This window comes from Arachis duranensis, chromosome 2 (assembly GCF_000817695.3).
Source record: "Arachis duranensis cultivar V14167 chromosome 2, aradu.V14167.gnm2.J7QH, whole genome shotgun sequence".
NCBI lineage: Eukaryota > Viridiplantae > Streptophyta > Magnoliopsida > Fabales > Fabaceae > Arachis > Arachis duranensis.
Window position 1 is genome coordinate 5,924,201 of NC_029773.3, and position 20,010 is coordinate 5,944,210.

The 20,010-nt window shown below is 31.7% G+C and overlaps 1 protein-coding gene across 5 annotated transcripts; it reads left to right on the forward strand.

Annotated features, from left to right (window-relative positions):
- Positions 1 to 7,324: 7,324 nt before the first annotated feature.
- Positions 7,325 to 18,463, forward strand: LOC107473231 (uncharacterized). 5 transcript variants are annotated; one of them, XM_052257215.1, is made up of 6 exons: positions 12,744 to 13,055; positions 13,216 to 13,239; positions 14,391 to 14,463; positions 15,192 to 15,246; positions 15,372 to 17,326; positions 18,148 to 18,463. In XM_052257215.1, exons 1-5 carry the CDS (start codon positions 12,951 to 12,953, stop codon positions 15,445 to 15,447), a joined length of 333 nt encoding a protein of 110 aa, XP_052113175.1. In that variant the 5' UTR covers positions 12,744 to 12,950; the 3' UTR covers positions 15,448 to 17,326; positions 18,148 to 18,463. The 5 variants fall into 5 exon arrangements, 1 of the variants encoding a protein (XP_052113175.1); XR_008005881.1 differs by lacking the exon at positions 13,216 to 13,239 and having other exon boundaries at positions 12,744 to 13,035; positions 15,062 to 17,326; XR_008005880.1 differs by lacking the exons at positions 12,744 to 13,055; positions 13,216 to 13,239 and adding an exon at positions 13,246 to 14,141 and having other exon boundaries at positions 15,062 to 17,326.
- The last annotated feature ends 1,547 nt before the right edge of the window (positions 18,464 to 20,010 follow it).

Genomic DNA, 20,010 nt, shown 5'->3' on the forward strand with positions numbered 1-20,010 from the left:
ATACATGATTATTACATATGTATTAATTTATAGATACAGACATAATTAATTATGGATTATTTATATATTAATTATTAATTAATACATAAAATTATTAATCAGTATATATAAATATATACAATATATAATAAATAATTTTTAAAATAAATAAAATATATTTGTATACAAATTTGATTTACATAATTTTACAATGGTAGATAGACTATTAAAAAAAATATTAAGATTATGGTTCTCTTCAAATACAACATATACTGCCTTTAGTTAATTTGTTTTTCTTCAAGCTCCAAGGATTTAGTTTTAAAATTTGTATAATTTGAACTCCATTATTAAATACAAAAAGGATAAACTCTATAATGATGTAAACTATCCTTTCATCTCCAAAATTCTCAACAATGGAACGATCATTCTGTATAACAAAAATATGTTAGAATAATAAGCTTCCAACTATTACATAGGATGTAGTATTCAAATCAATTACGAAAAAAATCAATAGCGTCTACACTCTACTTTCGGAACCGGTTCAGTCCCGTGATAATCTCCTAGACTGCATTTGTTTCTAAGAAGAGGACAAGACAATACATTGAGAACAAGACACACAACAAGACAAGACATTGAGAACAAGAAACAAAAGACGGAGACACAAAATTTTGTATTCTTGTATTCTATTTGGTGATAAACTAGAGCAAATTATGAAAATTCAATTTATTCACATTTTTTTATTTAAAAATTTTGAGAAGAAAAATATAATAATAAAAAATATCATTATAAAAAAAACAAGAAAAATGAAATAAAAAATAAGTTGTATCCCTTGTTAGTGCCTCTGTGTCATTCCTGTCAAGATGGACACAAAATATACTAATTCAATGTCCTTTGACACAATGTCTTTGTTCATGTTTCATCTATCAAACATGATTTTGTATCACTGTGTCTCTGTCTTAGTGTCTTATCCCTAAAAACAAACGCAGCCTTAATGTTCATGTCCTTCATATACAACTCACTATTTTGTCTCTAAAATTATTTACATTAAGCGCCTCGTTTTAATTGACATTATGTCATTTTTCTTGGTAAATCACGTTCTCATAGCATCCAACTCATCCATTCCCCTTTTTCACTAATCGCCCTTTGGTCACAGTTATTTTTTTATTTGGCTCTGAACTTCCTATCACGTTTGACCACAACGCATTATCAAATATATGCCTGATAGCCCGAGGCTAACTGTTTTGTTTTTCAAGAACTGTATCTCCTAATTTACATGTTCCTTCACTTTTATCCATTCAACTATATTCTTATTATCTAACACCACCTTCAAATCCTTGTCTTTAGCATCTACTTTTTCTATAAGAAACTGTACAATATTTACCAATCAAATTAGTAGTGTATCGCCAATAGATTTTTCTTATACCATTTACCCCATTATGCACACCACTTTATCGTCCACTTTAGACTATTTATCTTCATTGACATGATCCTTTTAACATCTAACATCTGATAATGCAGAATATTCATATCAAAACATGGAGCAACATGATATTTTATTGAAATCCATCTATAAGTAATTATTCCAAGGAGCCAAAAATAAAAAGGTGCAGTAGAAAAAAGTAAAATATTAAATAATGGAAAAGAAAAGAAATCAAATTTGAGTAACAATAGTTAACAATAATGAAGAATTTGAGTTTTTAAGCTTATCTCAATTGTAAAATTTCAATTAGCTTACTAACTTCTGAAATTCTTTTTCATCTATAAGAATCATTGAATACTTTAAATCCACTGGTGGTCCCTTAGTTGAGCAAAGCATAAAACCAATCATTCCACTAACATGAAAAATTAAAATAAAATAAATAATTATTATAAGATAAAGGTACATTACTCGAAATTAATCCTATTTTTCATTTTCTAAGTATAATTCAAGATATACATAATTCCAAATTATGAAAACTATACTCAGACTCAGGTACGACTATGATTTAAATCTGTCTGAAAATTCGAGTGCTAAGAAATCTCAAATGTTTTAGCTAACGAATTAAATAATAAGAATAAAATCTGAAAATAGGAGAAAAAAAGAGTGATGGCTCAAAATGTAAGAACCACGACTAATTAACCGCCTAATTAGTTAATTAATATTGCCCAAATTTGGTTTTGAAAATTTAGAATGAGAATTTGAGAATTTAAATATGATTTTTGGACTCAGTGGATTTTTCTGAGTCAGAAAATGTGTTTTCTGCGAAAACCGCAAAAAACTGCGAACTAGCAGCTGAACTGGTCGAACCAGTTTGAGTTTGCCCGGTACTGTGCGAAAAAAATTCAAAACAGCCAAAAACCTTAGAAAAATATTAGAAATGAAAAATCAGACGTTAATTTTAAAGGTTTGGCCCAAAGTTTGGCCAAACAGGCTAAAAACACTAATGGGTTGGACCGGGCTCAAACCCAACATATAAATAGGTTCATTAATGAACCCATTTCAGCATAACACTCCCATAAACACACACACACCAGCTGAAAGAGAAGAGGGAGAATAGAGAAGAAAACACTATTCACTTCTTACTTCCATCCGCGATATCTCGAGCTACGGTACTCTAATTCGCGTGCCGTCAGCGACTACGCGAAGCTCTTGCCGAGCCCGTCACATCTATCTAAGCTTTGCGGTAAGCTTTTCGAATTTTCTTGTCCAATTTTGTGCCCTTATAAAATTCGAATTTTGGGGTTTTGATTTTGACAGAAATCTTGTGTTTTGGGTGTTTATGTACACTCTAGCACTTGATTACTAGTGAGCTTTGCTTCTAAAACTGTTGGGTAAGATGAGTTGTTCTTGAACCCTTGTGAAATTGTGATTATATTGAGCCCTAGGTTGATTAGTTATGATTTATGTGTATTATAGCTTGAGGTTGTGATTATTGGCAATTATTGGAGCTTGTTGGTGCTTGTTGGAATTATATTGGTGACTTGCTTGTGGTTGGAAGCTTAGCTTGTGCTCAATTTTGGGTTTTTGAAATATTAGGAATCGGTCAAGGTATGGTTTTGGTTTCCTCTATGTAATATATAATATTCATGGACACTTAGGCCAGTGACCCATAGACCATAGGATAAGTTTGGATTGATGTGGTTGTTGATGATGGTTGGTTGATGATGTATGATGAATTGATATTGTTAATGTTGATAAATCATGATGTTGAGGTATGATGTTTGATGACTTTGAATGAATGTATATTGTTGATTATTGATATAAAGCATGATTAAGGTTGATGATAAAAATTGATAGCGATAGAATGATGATTTGTGAAAGTGTTGGTGGAGAATTGATTCTAGTGTTATATATTGATATTTGATGGTTAAGAATAGTGAAATGTGATGGAAAAATTGGTATGAATGGTGGAATGTGACATAAAGGGTGAGCTATGATGTAAATTGGAGTTTGGAATGGTTTAGTTTGGTTTTGGTTAGTGTGATATGTGAAATTTGGGAAATTGAGAATTGGTGAACTTTTGGTAAAATGAAAGTTTTGGTGAACTTCCATGAATCATATCTTGAGCTACCTTGCTTGAAATTTAATGCTTTTTATACCAAATGAAAGATGATTAAACAAGCTTTAAAATGATTTAAGTTTTGTGGAAATCCGATTTTGGTAGAGGAAGATATGATCGTGGAAAGTTTGGTGTAAAAATCTGAAATTCTGCAAAGCTGCAAAATTTTGTGATTTCTAGTATGTGCGCACGCACACCCCTGTGATTTTTCAAACCTGTGCGCACGCACAACCTTGTGCGTACGCACACACAGGGGAAGGCCTTCGGTTGGGAGCGCTAGCACAACCTGTGCGTGTAGATAACTAATGGAGTTTTTCAACCTATGCGCACGCACATGTTGAGAAGGGCAGTCTGTTAAGGGCGCTAGCACACCTTGTGCGAGCGAACAGAATTCTGAAATTTAGTACCTGTGCGTACGCACACCTCTATGCATACGCACACGTTTTAAAATTTTCTCTGGGCGTGCGCACGCACACCCCTATGCGTACGCACATGCCCTGTTTTTCAAACTTAAACTTTGTTTTCAACTAGTTCACTTTCCCAACAAGCTTGTAAGCTTCTGAAACACCATTTTAAGACTCTTGGGCTTATTTTTGGGTATTGAAACATGGGAAAGGTTCTAGGAAATTTGATTTGATATTATGTTGAAAAGTTAGAGAACGGAGGCTTAAGTTTCTGGTGTACTGAGGATGGGTTTAATGGAGTGTAAAGGGACACTGGTATATGAATTGAGAACTGATGAACTGATGAACTAAAAAATGAAAATGTTGAAATTGACAGTGGTTGAGATGAGCCAAGGACTCGGAATGAGATGATGGATCCATAATACACTAAAAATATTTTCTGAAAACCTATGATGTATCATTTTATATTAAGATTGATGAGACGCTATGTGCCCGACAGGGACAGTGGTTAATCCTGCCTGTCGAGGTAGCGGCGGTAGCATAAGGACGGTGGTTAATTCCACTTACGTTGAGATGTGACGTCTGTGATAAGAGTATCTCGCTTGCATCCCTTCGGATCAATAGAGTGTACAGGCACAAAATCCTGGATGGTGTTCCGAGCACCATATCTCGGGGTTTCCAATGATGATTCCTATGGGCGACATCTCCATGGAAATGTGTCGGGTTGGCAGTTGAACCGACAATGTGATATCACAGCCAATAGGACAGGCATTCATCATGTGCATCTTCTACCTGTTTGTTTGCTTTGCCGACTTGTAATTGTATGCCTAATTAAATAACATGCCTAATTGCTTACTGGAATTAGTTGCCTTATAGGCTTCTACCTGTGTTTTACTTGCATTGAAATTAATTATGTTTTCTACTAGGATTAAGGAGGTTCGGAAGGCGGTGGCGATGGGATCGCATGGAGGATAGGTTGGTGAAGGCTGTGAGACAGTAGAGAACTGTTAAACTAGAAAATCCTTTAAGTTAGATTACCCTTTTATTATGTTAAGGTTCTATGTATGATTTGCTGTTTTAGTTATGCCTTAAGATTGAATCTTGTGATGGATATGAAGTCTAGGATTGCCTTTGGCGTCTTGGGGTCTTATATCTTACATCATTGGCACTGTTACCATACTGAAAATCTCCGATTCTCATACCATATTCTGTTGTTGTTTTTCAGATGCAGGTCGCAACCCACCTCGGTGAGTTCCCTGAATGGTGACAGAAGTGGAGGATCATGATACTTTTGGAGTCTTTTTGATTATTCTGTTTATACATCTCTCACTTTTGTATTTTACTTTTTCCTAGAGGCTTGTATTGAGAGAAAAAAAAACTTATATAAGCTGTTTTAAACTGTCTGGTTTCTGTATGGTCTGTATATGGCTAGCCAGCTAAAACTCTGCGAGCCGTGGCTAGATTCTTATGCTATTATACTCCTATCTTTTGTTATATTATATCTATATCTTGTGCTTTAAGTTAGTATCTTCATGGGCACGTTTTGCACTTTTTTTAAATCCTGTTTTTGAGCTATATCCTTCATCGGGCTTCTAGATTATATTAATTCTTCTATATATTATATGTATGAGCTTTAGAACTGTCGTAACCTTTGATTAACCTTTGCTTTACGACGCGAGGTAAAGTTTAGGTTAATTAGGGTGTTAAACAAAAGGTTCTATAGTAGCTTCCTAAAAGGAGGAAAAGAAAAAAGTTAGAACCAACAATAATATAAAGTAGTATTCAAATTGCAATAAATAATTCTGAAAATAAATAGATGAATGCATGAATTATATATATTTAGCTAATGTTTATAGCAACCGAAGACATGTAACAAACACATAAGCCGGATTGAGAACAAATTAAAAAAAAGCATATGCTATATTGCAAAGCAGATTCAAAACCAATAAAAAAAGTAACAAAGTAGATTCAAGAGTAACCCAAAAAGTTATACTATTAAAAAAAGAATTAATCTTTTATGGAGAGAAAGATACTTTTATAAAGTAAAATTGTTGGTTAGAATATGGAACTAGACGTGTAGCAAGTTTAAGATAAAGACAAACATAAAAAATCTATTGTAGTCATCCATAAAATGGGGAAGTATTAATATATAACAAATGATACCTGATGCAATAGAATTATATCAATCAGCAATCAAAATCAAGCAACGATAATTTAAACTTGTGGCAGAATCATCTGCACCTTTCAAAAGTTTAGGAAAATTTGAATTAAAAGAAAAAAAAAGGCTAAAAGCCTAAAACTAATGCTAAAACTGTATTTAAATGAAACACTTTTAATGTTCAAGCTCAACAAAAATGACTAGCATACTAAAAAATATGTTTCAGTTCCAGCAGCATTTTTTAATTTTTGCTAAAGTTGCATAAAGATCATAAGATATACCAATTAATTTACTATATCATATATAGAAAATGTAACCAACCATCGTAACCTTCTAACAAATTTCAATTATTATAATTATATTCTTAAAAGATCTTATATTCCAAAAGATAAAATAACATGTAAACTGACATAATATAATTATAGAATTAACAGTTGATAGCATAAGATTGATCAACCATTTTGAAATGGACAATTGGTTGGTGATGATATACGCCAGAAATTGGAAAGAGTTCTTGAAGACGTGCAAATCCAAGTTAAAGCTAGACAGATCCGCAACCCAGATGAGTACGATCAAGAAGTATATTAAATACTTCACCATAGTATCCAAGATATTAGTTCCCAACGAACGTGTATTCTGTCAACAAGTCTTTGGCCAATCTTCTCCCATCTCTAAATAGTATTTTTATGTAGTTTTGCTCGCAAGTCAAGCAAGATTTTATGAGTTCTATCCAAATGAGATGCCTATACTAATGAATTTGCCTGAGATTTTCCTAACATTCTGAACAATGCATGACCTAATTGTTACGTTTTGTTCACTGTTTCCTAATGATGGTAATAATAACCCCATAACTGCTGACATGGTCAACCTCGAAAGAAAACTAGGGATTACAATTTCAGGGACACCGACTTGCCTCATGAAATTGGAAACTCTTATTCCTGTGAGCCTTATCCAATTACCATCCAAGCTGCCTTGATACTACTTTCAAAGATAGAGACATGTTGAAACCACTCCTCCAAGCATACCCCAATCCCAAAGTTCAGGTTCGGAAGGATGCCGGTCTCTGATTTCACACTACATAGATTGGAATATCAACTAGCTTGAGGCCTCTTTTGGAATTCACGTTCAAAAAGGCCTACGCTATCAGTTGCAAGGAGTCTCCATAATGGCCAATGTTATCTATATATTAAAAAAGGCAACAAAATTTGAATTTGAATTATCTGAGGAAGATGGTTGAGTCAAAAAACAAGCATTGATACTTCAAAGGTGCTTTGAACAATATAACCAATAAATTCATATTAAGTTGCTGAACTTTTTCAAGCAGCATAACGTAAAGGCCATGGGATCTTCAATGTGGAACATGCTAAGAGGTCTCGAACTTAACTCACTTGATAATCATTCAGCAAAGTTTTTGAAGAGCGCATTAGCCCTAAATTATGAAGACCTCCTTGAGAGATTCCATGCTTTTCTAAATGGCAATCAGGACACACACCATTTGATAATCATCCACCAGAGTTTTTGAAGAGCGTATTAGCCCTAAATTATAAAGAGTTTCTTGAGAGATTTCGTGCTTTACTGAATGGCAATCAGGACACACACCATCGAAATATACTTCAGCTTCCGAAAGATGAAATTAAAGGTAAGACTATCGAATCTTATGACATGTTGGAAATAACAAATTTTGCATCACAGATGAAAAAAAATCTCAAATTCAAAAAATAGAGCTAGTTTTATAAAAAAAAAATCGTTAGATTTATCCAAACTTTTTTCTTAGTTTAGTTGTCGATGTTGCTTATGCCTTATGCTCTAAATTTCATTGCTGTTTTTTTTTCGGTAACTAAAAAGAAAACAAACAACAATCAAGAAAGGAAAAACAAACAAGAAACTACTTAAGAAAGGTAGTCTTGCTGAATACTACTCTCAAACTCCTTCCAAGGCAACAGAAGCTCCACTTGGGGAGAAAGGGTCCTTATTGTCGTCTTTGCCATGATATTTGCTACTGTGTTTGCATCTCTCAAGATCCGCTGTAGATTAGCACGCCATTTTCAAGACATGATATCTCGAATTTTCAACACCAGAGGATCAATAAAACCAGAGTAATCCTGTAAATTCAATAATACGGCCTCCACACAGTTTGTCTCACAAATAACATCTCTTTGCCCCGAGTCCCAATTTAAAAGAAAGCCTCTCCAAATAGTAAACAACTCTCCTTGCAGAATACTATGACTCTCAATTATTCCCAAACAGCCTTGCCACATTCCCTTCCAATCTGTAAACACAGGCAAAACCAACCCGAGCACCATTATCAGGATAGCTAGCATCGTAATTAATCTTAAAAGTACCCACCAAAGAAAAAATTCAAGAGCCACTAATGGTGGAGGGGATAGATACTTGTTGCAACTCAAAAATATTTCGGAACTCCTTTTCCAATGACAAAGTCATACCAGTCATCTTATTCGTGGTCCAAGGCTCGTGGAATAAAAGATCTCGTTATTCCTTGAATGTCAAATCCACCAAAGATTAAAAGAAGAAATTTCATTGTTGTTTACAATTACATAAGACCACATTTTGCATTCTGGTGAAGTTAGGAGGCAATTCGAAAAGTTACAACAAAAAAGGCTGGTGAAGTTCTTGTCTTCAGCTCGATCGATGAAAAAAGACTCTGTCTCAAGACTGACTTGGAGAAGTTTTTGGAATCTTATCAAGACTGAAGGCTTGGAATGCCAAGGTATTTTGTATTTAGCTTAAACTTATTTACTTTATCCATTACACTTATACCAGAATCAAACATAAACTTCTTTCTTTCGATTCCTAGTTTAATTTTTTAAACATCAAAACTATTTCAAAAATAGAGACCACTTTTAGATAACATTCTAAAGCAATTTTACATATATAACACTCTCTTTGAAATTTAATGTTTCCACTACATCACTACAAGGAAAAAAATACATTTTTAATTGCTTATCCTGAAAATAATTATTTTAATAGAATATTCGTAATTAATGATTACTTATTGTCCAAAAAAAAAACATTTAAAGTATTCTTGACTATCTAAAGATTGTGTTAACCTTTTCAGGAATGCAAGACCAAATAATGAAAAAAGAAAAATCAAATTTTTAGTGTCTATTGCTTGATGTTGAATTTTTCTTTTATAATATTTAAAATTTATTCATTTTATATTTTAAATTAAATATTAATTATTTAAACTTTTGTTATTAATTAAATATCAAACTTTTAAATTCTATAAAAAAAACACATAAGAAAACAAAATAAAACTTTCTCATGTTTTGTGATTTTTAATAAATTATGAACAATCTTAAACTCCACATACCACAATACACTAAAGGCCACTATTAGAAGCACCACTTATTAGGTATCCAAGTGTGAGTATCTATTAATATTAAGAGAGATGTATATAGTAGCTAGGTTATCGTTATGCAATTGTTTTTATAATTTTGGCCTTTTATTTTTAGTCGATATTTTTGTTTTATCATTTTTCAAAAGACAGTGATGTAATTTAATATAATTACCGGATTTATAGTCAAAATAGTTTCTTTTGAGAGAACACATATAAGTAATTTCATCTTTAAAATTATAAATAATTAGTCTAGATAGTTATTATACAAATCAATCTTATTTGTCTTGTTAACATTAAATCTGTAATATTCTCTAATAATATCAAATCGATTTGATTCTAAACTTAACTAATTATTATGTCAAAATTATTTTATAAATGGATAAAAATATTATCCGAAAATCCATTTTTTATATTTTAAATTAAGAAACTTTGACAATTTTATATCAAAAATGTAAATTTTTTTTTGGTAATCAATGTAAATTTTATTTAAGAGTATGTACTAAGAGAAATAATCAAAAGTCACCCAAAAAAATCAACATCGACATAAGTATACTAATGAGCCACAGCCACTGAATTTTTTATTTATTTATTTTTTTTGTGCGCGTTATATGAAGGAAAAGATTTTAGATTGTCTAACTTCTTCCAAACACAATTAATAAAAATGATAGTGGTATATCAAATCATGATGCATATGTGTGTATGTATATATTTCCCTAAGCTATAACAAGATATATCCTTCGATATATTTAATGTAACTTCTAATTTAATTTTTTAAGGCAACATTTCTGTTTAAGGTTTTTTTTTGGACATTATTGTTTAAGGTTAAGTATAATGAGTTTATGACATGATCAGGGAAATTTCTTGGCCATAAACTTTTTTTCTTTGGATTTTATAATATAAAGCATTATAAAATACATTTTTTTTTAACCAATATTAGTGTGTTTATGACTAGTTTTAAGTTTACGGCTAAGTACATCGAGGGACAAAAAGGGTAGGTTTGCCCAAATATTTGGTAACTAAATAAATTTAATCAAAATCAGTGAAGTCTTAAGTCTTGTCTTATTTAGTATTTATTAATTATTATAATAATTAATAAATATTAAATAAAATAAATTTTAATTCTTATTTTTTGTTTTTCTAATATTACTGTTATATTTATATTAGAATTAATTGTGATAATTTTATTGGGAGCGTAACATAAAGATAGTATTTATTTTTTGAGACAGGACAGGGATATGGATAGTGTATTTTTAAAAAATATTTGGAAACAGAAATATGGATACTCAACACATTATCTCTGAGACACAGTTTTTTATGATTTTGTGTCTACTCTTTTACGAAAGACAATAATAGACACGAAATTTGAAAGAGAGACACGAACTTTTTTTATGAATTTTTTTATTCATAGATATTTTTTATTATTCTATTATTACCCCTTTTTATTTTTCCTAATTTGCATTATTCTCAGATTTTTTCAGGTACTCTTCTCTTTTTATAAATTTTTTTATTGGGTTGGATAATTCATTCATTCTATCGTTCTTGCTTCAATATCATTTTAACATTATATTATATTATTTGATTTGTAATAAAAATAATAATAAAAATAATTAATCTTCAAATTTTTGAAAGAAAAATATTATCAAAGATAAAATTGATCTTTCAAAATACTAAAAAATAATTTATAAGTTGCAATTTATTTTATATAATTTTTTAAAAAAAGTTTTTTGAAAAGAAAAATTATTTTTTAGATAAAAAGAAAAATTTATTTTCTAAATAAAAATAGATTTTTATATGCAAAAGCTAATTTATTTCATGTAAAAATTAATTTGGCTTATTAACCTAAATAAAAATTTTTATTAATCAAACTCAAATTTTTTTTGTTAATATTAACCATATGTATTCTTACATATTAATAATAAATTTAAAAAAAATAATTATATTTATAAATTTTATTTTAATATAAATATTATTATATAATTTTTTATTAAAATTTTTTGTCCCTTCAAATATTTTTTTCAAATTTTACTCTTATTTTTTATTAAATTAATTTGTACTTTATACAAAAAAATTTAGAATTATATGGCTATTTTAGTCATTTTATATAATATTTTAGTCTCGTTTATGTGTATACAAATATAATACTGGACATTATATTAGTATCTTGTACATCATATCCAAACATAATTCATAAACAATAATTTTTTAATGTCTCCGTTCTATTGTTTCTATCTCAGTGTCATTTTCTGTTCTATCTTTAAAAACAAACGCTACCAAAAAATGACACCTTATTTTATTAAGTAAAGATAAATTTTAGTTTCATCAGCACTATAAAACTTTTCTTTATTTATATATTATATCGATTATTAATTTTAAATTTATTTTTATATTTTGTGGATATATATACTAGTGAAGGTTCCGAAAAATGATATTTTGCAGTTTTTTTGCGATTCGGTTCGGTTTTCGGTTTTAATTTGAAAAACCCTAACCAAACCGAACCGAACCGAACCGGTTTACTAAAAAACCCTATATAAAAACCAAACCCCACCCCCTTCCATCAGATACAGCGCCGCTCAGAACCCTAAATCTCTCCTCTTCCCCACTCTCCACTCTCTTTTTCCACTTCCACATCCCACCCTCACACGCCGTCGTCCTCTAATCCCTTGACGTCGCCGGACAGCACCCTGGCGGTGGCCTTCCTCTTCGTGCTTCCCTCTTCTCGGCGCGGCCCTTTCTCTCCTTCTCTTCCTCATCGCGATTCCCTCTCGGCGCCGCCCTTCCTCCATGCACAGAAGCCGCCCTTCCTCCACGCACGGAAGCTGCCGTCTCCTCCATGCACAGAAGCCGCCATCTGCTCCCATCGTCTTCCTCCCGTGTTACACACGAGAAATGGCATAGTTGTCAAAATCGAACCGGTAATCGAACTGGTCAAGTTACTAATTTATTGATTTATTAGTTCAACTGATAAGTTATTGGTTCAACCGGTAAAACCGTTCTCACATAAATAAAAAATATAAAATAGTCAAAAACTTAAAATTAAAATTTGAAATACATATTTTTAGGGGTGTTCAAAACCGATCCAATCTGAACAAAACCGACCAACCGAGCCGAAAAAATTGATAACCGAACAAACCGAAAACCGAAAAAAACCGAAAAATGATATTTTGCAGTTTTTTTGCGATTCGGTTCGGTTTTCGGTTTTAATTTGAAAAACCCTAACCAAACCGAACCGAACCGAACCGGTTTACTAAAAAACCCTATATAAAAACCAAACCCCACCCCCTTCCATCAGATACAGTGCCGCTCAGAACCCTAAATCTCTCCTCTTCCCCACTCTCCACTCTCTTTTTCCACTTCCACATCCCACCCTCACACGCCGTCGTCCTCTAATCCCTTGACGTCGCCGGACAGCACCCTGGCGGTGGCCTTCCTCTTCGTGCTTCCCTCTTCTCGGCGCGGCCCTTTCTCTCCTTCTCTTCCTCATCGCGATTCCCTCTCGGCGCCGCCCTTCCTCCATGCACAGAAGCCGCCATCTGCTCCCATCGTCTTCCTCCCGTTGTCCTCCCAGCGTCGTCCTCCACACCGTCGTCTTCAATAATAGTTCGCTGGCTCTTCGCTTCTCTGAATCACACTTCTAAATTTGTTGGATCTGACTATTTGTTGTTGTTTCGTTTTTGGATTCTGATCTGATACTTGTATCCGTTCTGATTTGTTATTTTGATTTTAGCTTTGATTACTGATTATTTGTTCTTGGTTGTGAGTTTTGTTTAGGGTTTTGGATCTGATTACTTCTTTATTTTGATTGTATGTTCTGTTCTGAGTTTTGCTTAGGATTTTGGATCTGATTACTTCTTTATTTTGATTGTATGTTCTGTTTTGAGTTTTGCTTAGGATTCTGGATCTGATTACTTTGGTTGTGATTACTGATCATCTGTTATTTTGGTTTTTTATTATTTGTTCTTGGTTTGGGTTCTGCTCTGGTATTTGATTTTAGGGTATGGATAGAAATTAGATCGGGATATTTTTTTGAATTATTTGAAAAACCGAAACACCGAACCGAACCAAACCGATTTCGATTGGTTTGGTTTGGTTGGTGTTGATAAAAAAACCGAACCAAACCGAACCGAAAATAAATATAAAATTGGATCGGATGACTTTTCCTCCTCGTCGACCTCGCCTTCTCTGTGTTAACCGGTAAGCACTGATTAGCCATATTCTCGGCGTCTGCTTGCTGGTTTAGTGTTTAGGCCTTTAATACTTGATTTTGATAATACATGTTATTTGTTAATAATTGATTTGCTGATTAACTGGATTTTCTGAGGTTATTGTTTGCTGGTTTAGGAATTGTTTGCTGGGGTTATTGATTTATCATTTATTTGTTATTTCTGATTTTCTGTTCATGATTTACTGCATAACATTAGTTTGAAAGTGATAACGTATGAACTTAAAATGCTGAAACCTATAACTTTAACATGTTATTAGTTTGTGCCGAGTTCAATTTTGTTTCTGGTATTATGGCTGGTGCTTAATTTTTTCTGTTCACACAAGAAAACTGTGCAGCCTTTGATTTAATTGAGAATTCTCTAGTTATCGGCTGAATGTTTTAACTTAAAAAAGAATACTCTAATGCTATTTGATTATAGCGGCTACTGTATTATTCTAAGTGAAGAAAGGTGAATAAAGATTATGGAGTTCTTAGATTTAAGGTGAGGCTCCATTTTGTATTGACCGTCACCAAAATCTACTGACAGGACAGAAGCTTGTATGCAATTAACATTGACAAGTTTTCTTGTTTTCTTCTTGTAGTTGTACATTTTTATCCCAACATAACCAATTAAATAATGCAATAGGCTAGTGATTGTTTGCTGCTTTAGTAATTGTTTGCTGAGGTTATTGATTTTTGCTGGTTTAGTAATTGTTCATGATCATATATTTTTTTTTGTTGTATTTTACAGATGGAACAATCACAAAGTAATCCACAAGCACAAGACATTGTTGTTCAAGAATCCCAAACTGGGACTTCTAGAGGTAAATCTGATCGGCTTGGCAATATTTTACTGTGAAGTATGACAAAAATAACAAGGCTTAATATTCATGTATTTTCTGCTTGAATAATTTATGATGTGAAATTATGCATATCTATAATTAGTCACGAATGAAAACACCAAATAAGTTTTTTTCCCTTCAATATCTATGGCCCTCTCAATACTCTCTTTGGTTCAAAATTTTCTCTTCTCGCATTGACCCGTGTATTCATTAAGCAAATAATAGTTCTATTGACATGATAAGTCAAATTCACTAATTTTAAATTTTCGTCAGATGTAAAACACAATATAAGAATTTTATAATAAAATCTTAATATTTCATTGATACTAGAAAATTATTTTTCTAAATACTTTTTAATTCATATAAAATATTTTTGATATTTCTAAATCAGTAATTATTAATAGATACTATTTTTAATTTAGTTTAAGAATACTACTTACCCTTTTTTTTCCCCTTCAAATGGATACTTTTTGGATTAAAAATTTATAGTGAAATTAATATACTATAAGCGTCAATTCAAAGCCTGTGGTGAGTTCGTCTCCTTGTTGGTGATATTTTTCTACACCTACTCTTCAAGAAGAGAAGAACAAGAACAAAGACAAAGAGGAAACGGTGATATTTTACCACTGGATTTGTGGTGATGAATTTTGTCTTGTCACTCCAGAAGAACTACCAATTTGTTTAAGAACTTATGAAGTTCTTTTTGTCAGATGGTGGTTTGGTTTCTTGGGAGGTCACTCTTTGCTCCGAAGAACATGCTGACGTGTAAGAAACCATCTATTAAGAACATCACCAAAGAGGGTTCAAGTTTTTTTATGTTCCAATCTATATAGTTGGAGACCAGAACTTGTCTTGTATTCAGAATTTTAACTTTGACATTGGGAATGTAGGAGGAGTGGTTCCAAGTTGTCTACGTCATTAAATAGTCAAGTAGTTCAGTCTGGTCCTGTCAGCCATATTGATTAAAACACCTTTGAAGTATTAATGTTTGTTCCTTGGCCCAATCTTCTTTAGATAATTCAAATTCAAATTCTACGGCTTTCTTTAATATGTAGATGATATTAGCCATCGTGGACACTCCCTGTAGCTCATAAACATACGCTTTTTTGAAGCTGGATTCCAAAGAGGCTTCAAGTTTTTTGATGTTCCAATCTATATAGTTGGAAACCAGTCTTGTATTCAGAATTTCAACTTCGCCATTGGGGTATGCTCGGAGGAGTGGTTCCAAGTTGCCTACATCATTAAAGTAGTATGGAAGCGATTCATTGCTCGAACAATGATTGAATGAACCTCACATGAATAAGAGATTCCGATTTCGAAAGGCACCTCGTCTTCCTTAAACTAATAATTCTTAATTGCCCCTCCTAATTTTTTTTCCAGCTCCACCATGTCGGTCTTCATGGAGACATCATCCGGAAACGGTGACTGCCACATAAAAGAATTCATGTATTGTTTAAAAAATTAAAAAATCTCAGAGAAATTCATCAATGCAGATATATCATCTTGAACAGTACATACCACTTTTTTGACAGCTGTAGAATTCCATAAAACAATAAAACAATGCCTGACGAAAGGAGAGGTACCGAAGATTCCATGATAGAATACCCGCTCATTGGAAATGAGTATGTTGAATATGATGCTAAAGTTTTTAATACACTTCTCTATGGTAGTCATCGGGTAGCAGATCTGTCGATCTTAACTCCGATTTGTACAACTTCAAGAACTCTCTCCGATTTCTTGCTTACACCTCAATCTGGCTTATGGATATTATGCTAACGACGGAAAGTCAAATCCTCGCTTTTGAGAATTTCCTACTTTACCAAAAGATGGCATGACATCCATAAGCCAGATTGAAATGTACGCAAGAAATCGGAGAGAGTTTTTGAAGTTTTGCAAATCGGAGTTAAGACCCGACAAATCTGCTACTATAATGAGTACGATCGAGAAGTGTATTAAACACTTCAGAATCGTATTCAACATACTCATTCCCAATGAATAGGTGTTTTATCATAGAATTTTTGGCACCTTTCTTTTTGTCTCGTCAGTGTTTTATGGAATTATGCTCGGCTACCAAGAAAGAATTGGTATGTATTGTTCAAGATGAGATGTTGCATTGATGAATTTTTCTGAGGTGTTTTAATTTTTAAAACAATACAAGAATTTCTTGTTATGTGTGGTCACTGTTTCCAGATGATGTCTCTATGAAGGCCGACATGGTGGCGCTGGAAAGAAAATTAGGAGGGACAACCAGGAATTATTATTTTAGGGAGGACGAGGTGCCTTTCGAAATCGGAATCTCTTATTCATGTGAGGTTCATTCAATCATTGTTCGAGCAATGGATCGCTTCCATACTACTTTAATGATGTAAGCAACTTGGAACCACTCCTCCGAGCATACCCCAATGGCGAAGTTGAAATTCTGAATACAAGACTGATTTCCAACTATATAGATTGGAATATCAAAAAACTTGAAGCCTTTTTGGAATCCAGCTTCAAAAAGGCGTATGTTTATGAGCTCTAGGGAGTGTTCACGATGGCCAATATCATCTACATATTAAAGAAAGCCGTAGAATTTGGATCTGAATTATCTAAAGAAGATTGGGCCAAGGAACAAACATTGATACTTTAAAGGTATTTTAATCAATATGGCTGGCAGGACCAGACCTAGCTGCTTGACTATTTCCGGCAACATAATGCGGAGGCCACGGGATCTTCAATGTTGAGCATGTTAGATTGTCTCAGTTTTGACACTTCTCGTGTTCCAGTAGAGTTTTTGGTGAAAACATTGATCCCAAATTGTGAAGAATTCATCAAGAGTTTTGAGCTTTGCTAGATGGCAATAAAGGTAAAATTGTTCAAATACATTTTTAATTACATGTTCTCCATACCCATATTTCAACTTCTATTAGTGTTATTGTTCATTTTACAACCACACTTTAATTGGACTAAAATTCATTGGATTAAGATGGTATTCTATTAAACCTTTTATTTTGTGTATAACAAGTCAATCATGTGCATTGTTTTTATGCACCAGTTATTGGATGAGTATGCTTATGAAAAATGAATGAGAACACCTATCCACATGCGTAATAGATGTCAGTATATTTCATCTGTTAATTCTTAACAATTTAATCTAATATATGCTCTTGCAGAAACTAAAGGAATTTAGAATAAGAGGTATACAAATTTATATTGCTTTATTTAGATTTGTTTTTTTTGTAAATAACTATCTCACACGTAATCATGTTCCTATGAGATATTATTGCTTATGTTCATCCTCCATGATTTTAGAGAAAATATTTATTAGTTGCATGATCTTTAGTTAACTAGATAAGAAAATTAATGGATGTCAATGCTCCTAAACTCAGATCCTTAAGTCTTATAAGGACTACAAAATTCGAATAAAATATGTTTACATAGTAGTAATTTTATTTCTTAGGGGCTCAACACTTAGCTTTGACTTATTGCTCTGTAAGACAGTCTAATTACTCTAAGAATGTTATCTTAATGGATGTATGATATTGAAATATATATCACTTCAGCTAGTTAACTATTTTCCTTATTCTGATTTTTGCTATAGATCTATTTTTGTCATACTTTTATCTGATAGGATGCAGTGAAAGATTCATTTGAATAGCACATCTTGTTTTTGTTTGATTTTTCTAGGTCCTGAGCATCCCACCCCTTGAGGCACGCAAGATTATTGGAGAGGAGGGTTGGTCTAAAATACAAGGATTGAATACCTAAATACAGTCTTCTTTTAGTTTAAAAACCTGATGTACTGAGACACTCCAAATGTCATTGTGTTAAGCTTTTGAACTCTCAAACTTTGTGTCTATTATACTTTGATTTTATAGTCAAATTATGCTGTGGTTTATGATAGATTTTAGATTTGATGTGCTTAGCTTATTCACAGAGAGATATATCCTGTGATGCCAATACTTCCATGTTCAATTATAATTTGTTTCTGTTTTTTATTTTATCAGGGCCTTCAATTGTTTTTTATATCTTATCTTTTTTTTACCTTTTCTGTATTTTTTAATTTTTTTGCCAATTTAGTTAGAATAATATTTTCTAAAATAGTGGAGCTGTTTAGACCTTTTTTTCTTGAGCGTTTTTTACTCTGTTATTTATCAAAAGATTATTTCTAAGTGTATTATTATATTAAGTTATGTTATATTATTACTAAAATTATTTATTTGAATGAGTGAGCAGAATGAATTAATCATGAATTTTGAACTCATAAATATGCATTTGACCTACTGGAAAGTAGATATTAGTAAAAGGGATTTGGATCTTTTAAAATTTGAATTTTACTTTAGAGAATAAAGTGTAATTTTTTACTCTTTCTCTTTCATATTTATTCTTGGTTCTACTTATAAAATCAATGGTGAGAGATTACATTTTACTTTCTAAAGTGAAATTCAAATTTTAAAAGATCCAAATTCTAGTAAAAGCGGTTAAAATTAAGTCGAGGGTATCACGATGAATACTTTACTCTCTAAAGTGAAATTCAAATTTTAGAAGATTTAAATTCTAGTAAAAGCGGTGAGAATTAGGTGAGAATTAAGTCGAGGGTATTACGGTGAATCTCATTTTCAAACCTGCAGTTTTAGTGTTTCATCATAAATACTGAACAGGCTTTTTAAGTGTGAAATATCTTCTGTAGTTTTACCTCAAGAAAGTTGTATTTGTCTAACATAATTAAATTTAAACTTCTCTTAAGTTTTTATGTTTGCAAATTTTATCTTGTAAATGGTGACAGATTATTCGATTTATGGAGAAATAATAATATATATCAATTTATAAAAAGTGTAATAAATTTTAATTTAAACAATCTAACAAATTTAGATTTTTACTTTATTGAAGGAAAAACAAAGCTATAGATAGGCAAAACTAAAAATTAATTTTCATGGGTTGCCTTAAAAAAGTTATTCTAATTATGTAGAATTTTATATACTTAGGATGTAAGTTCATGCAAATAAAATTAGAAGCTTTGTCATTTTCATATATATGAGAATACATATATATTATTTATTTTTCTTTTGTATAAATACACATTTTATATATTTATTTATTTATGGAAATAGAATTGGCCATCAGCAGATTTTAGAGATAGCAATTAAGTTAAAAAAAATAATTTTCAAGCACCAAAAAGAGAATAAAGATAAAGTTTCTTGAAGACCACGCTAATCTCTCTCGTTAAGTTTATTTTCTTTCATTTTTTTAAACTTTTTCTTTTAAGTGATATCATATCAAATTATGGAATATTTTATTTTTATTTTTGTGTGGAGTCCACTGTAAACTCAAAGTTTTAAGTTTCACTCAATGAAATTTTTATCTTTGAAAAAAAATAGTATTAATTATTTAGATGTAAAACATTCTGAGGTAACATTAAAATATCGTCATTCTTACGTTGGTTCTAATAAACTAACAATTAAAGTAGATATATATTTGTGTATATATTTTTAAAAAAAATAAAACTAAATGTTTATACTTTGTTAGGATCATATATATATATATATATAT

Excerpts from the sequence above, each read along its gene's own strand:
- LOC107473231 (XM_052257215.1), top strand. The coding sequence starts at position 12,951 with ATGCACAGAAGCCGCCATCTGCTCCCATCGTCTTCCTCCCGTTGTCCT. Across the intron at positions 13,056-13,215 it reads GTTCGCTGGCTCTTCGCTTC|TCTGATTACTTCTTTATTTT; the intron begins TCTGAATCACAC and ends TAGGGTTTTGGA. Across the intron at positions 14,464-15,191 it reads CCAAACTGGGACTTCTAGAG|ATGGTGGTTTGGTTTCTTGG; the intron begins GTAAATCTGATC and ends TCTTTTTGTCAG.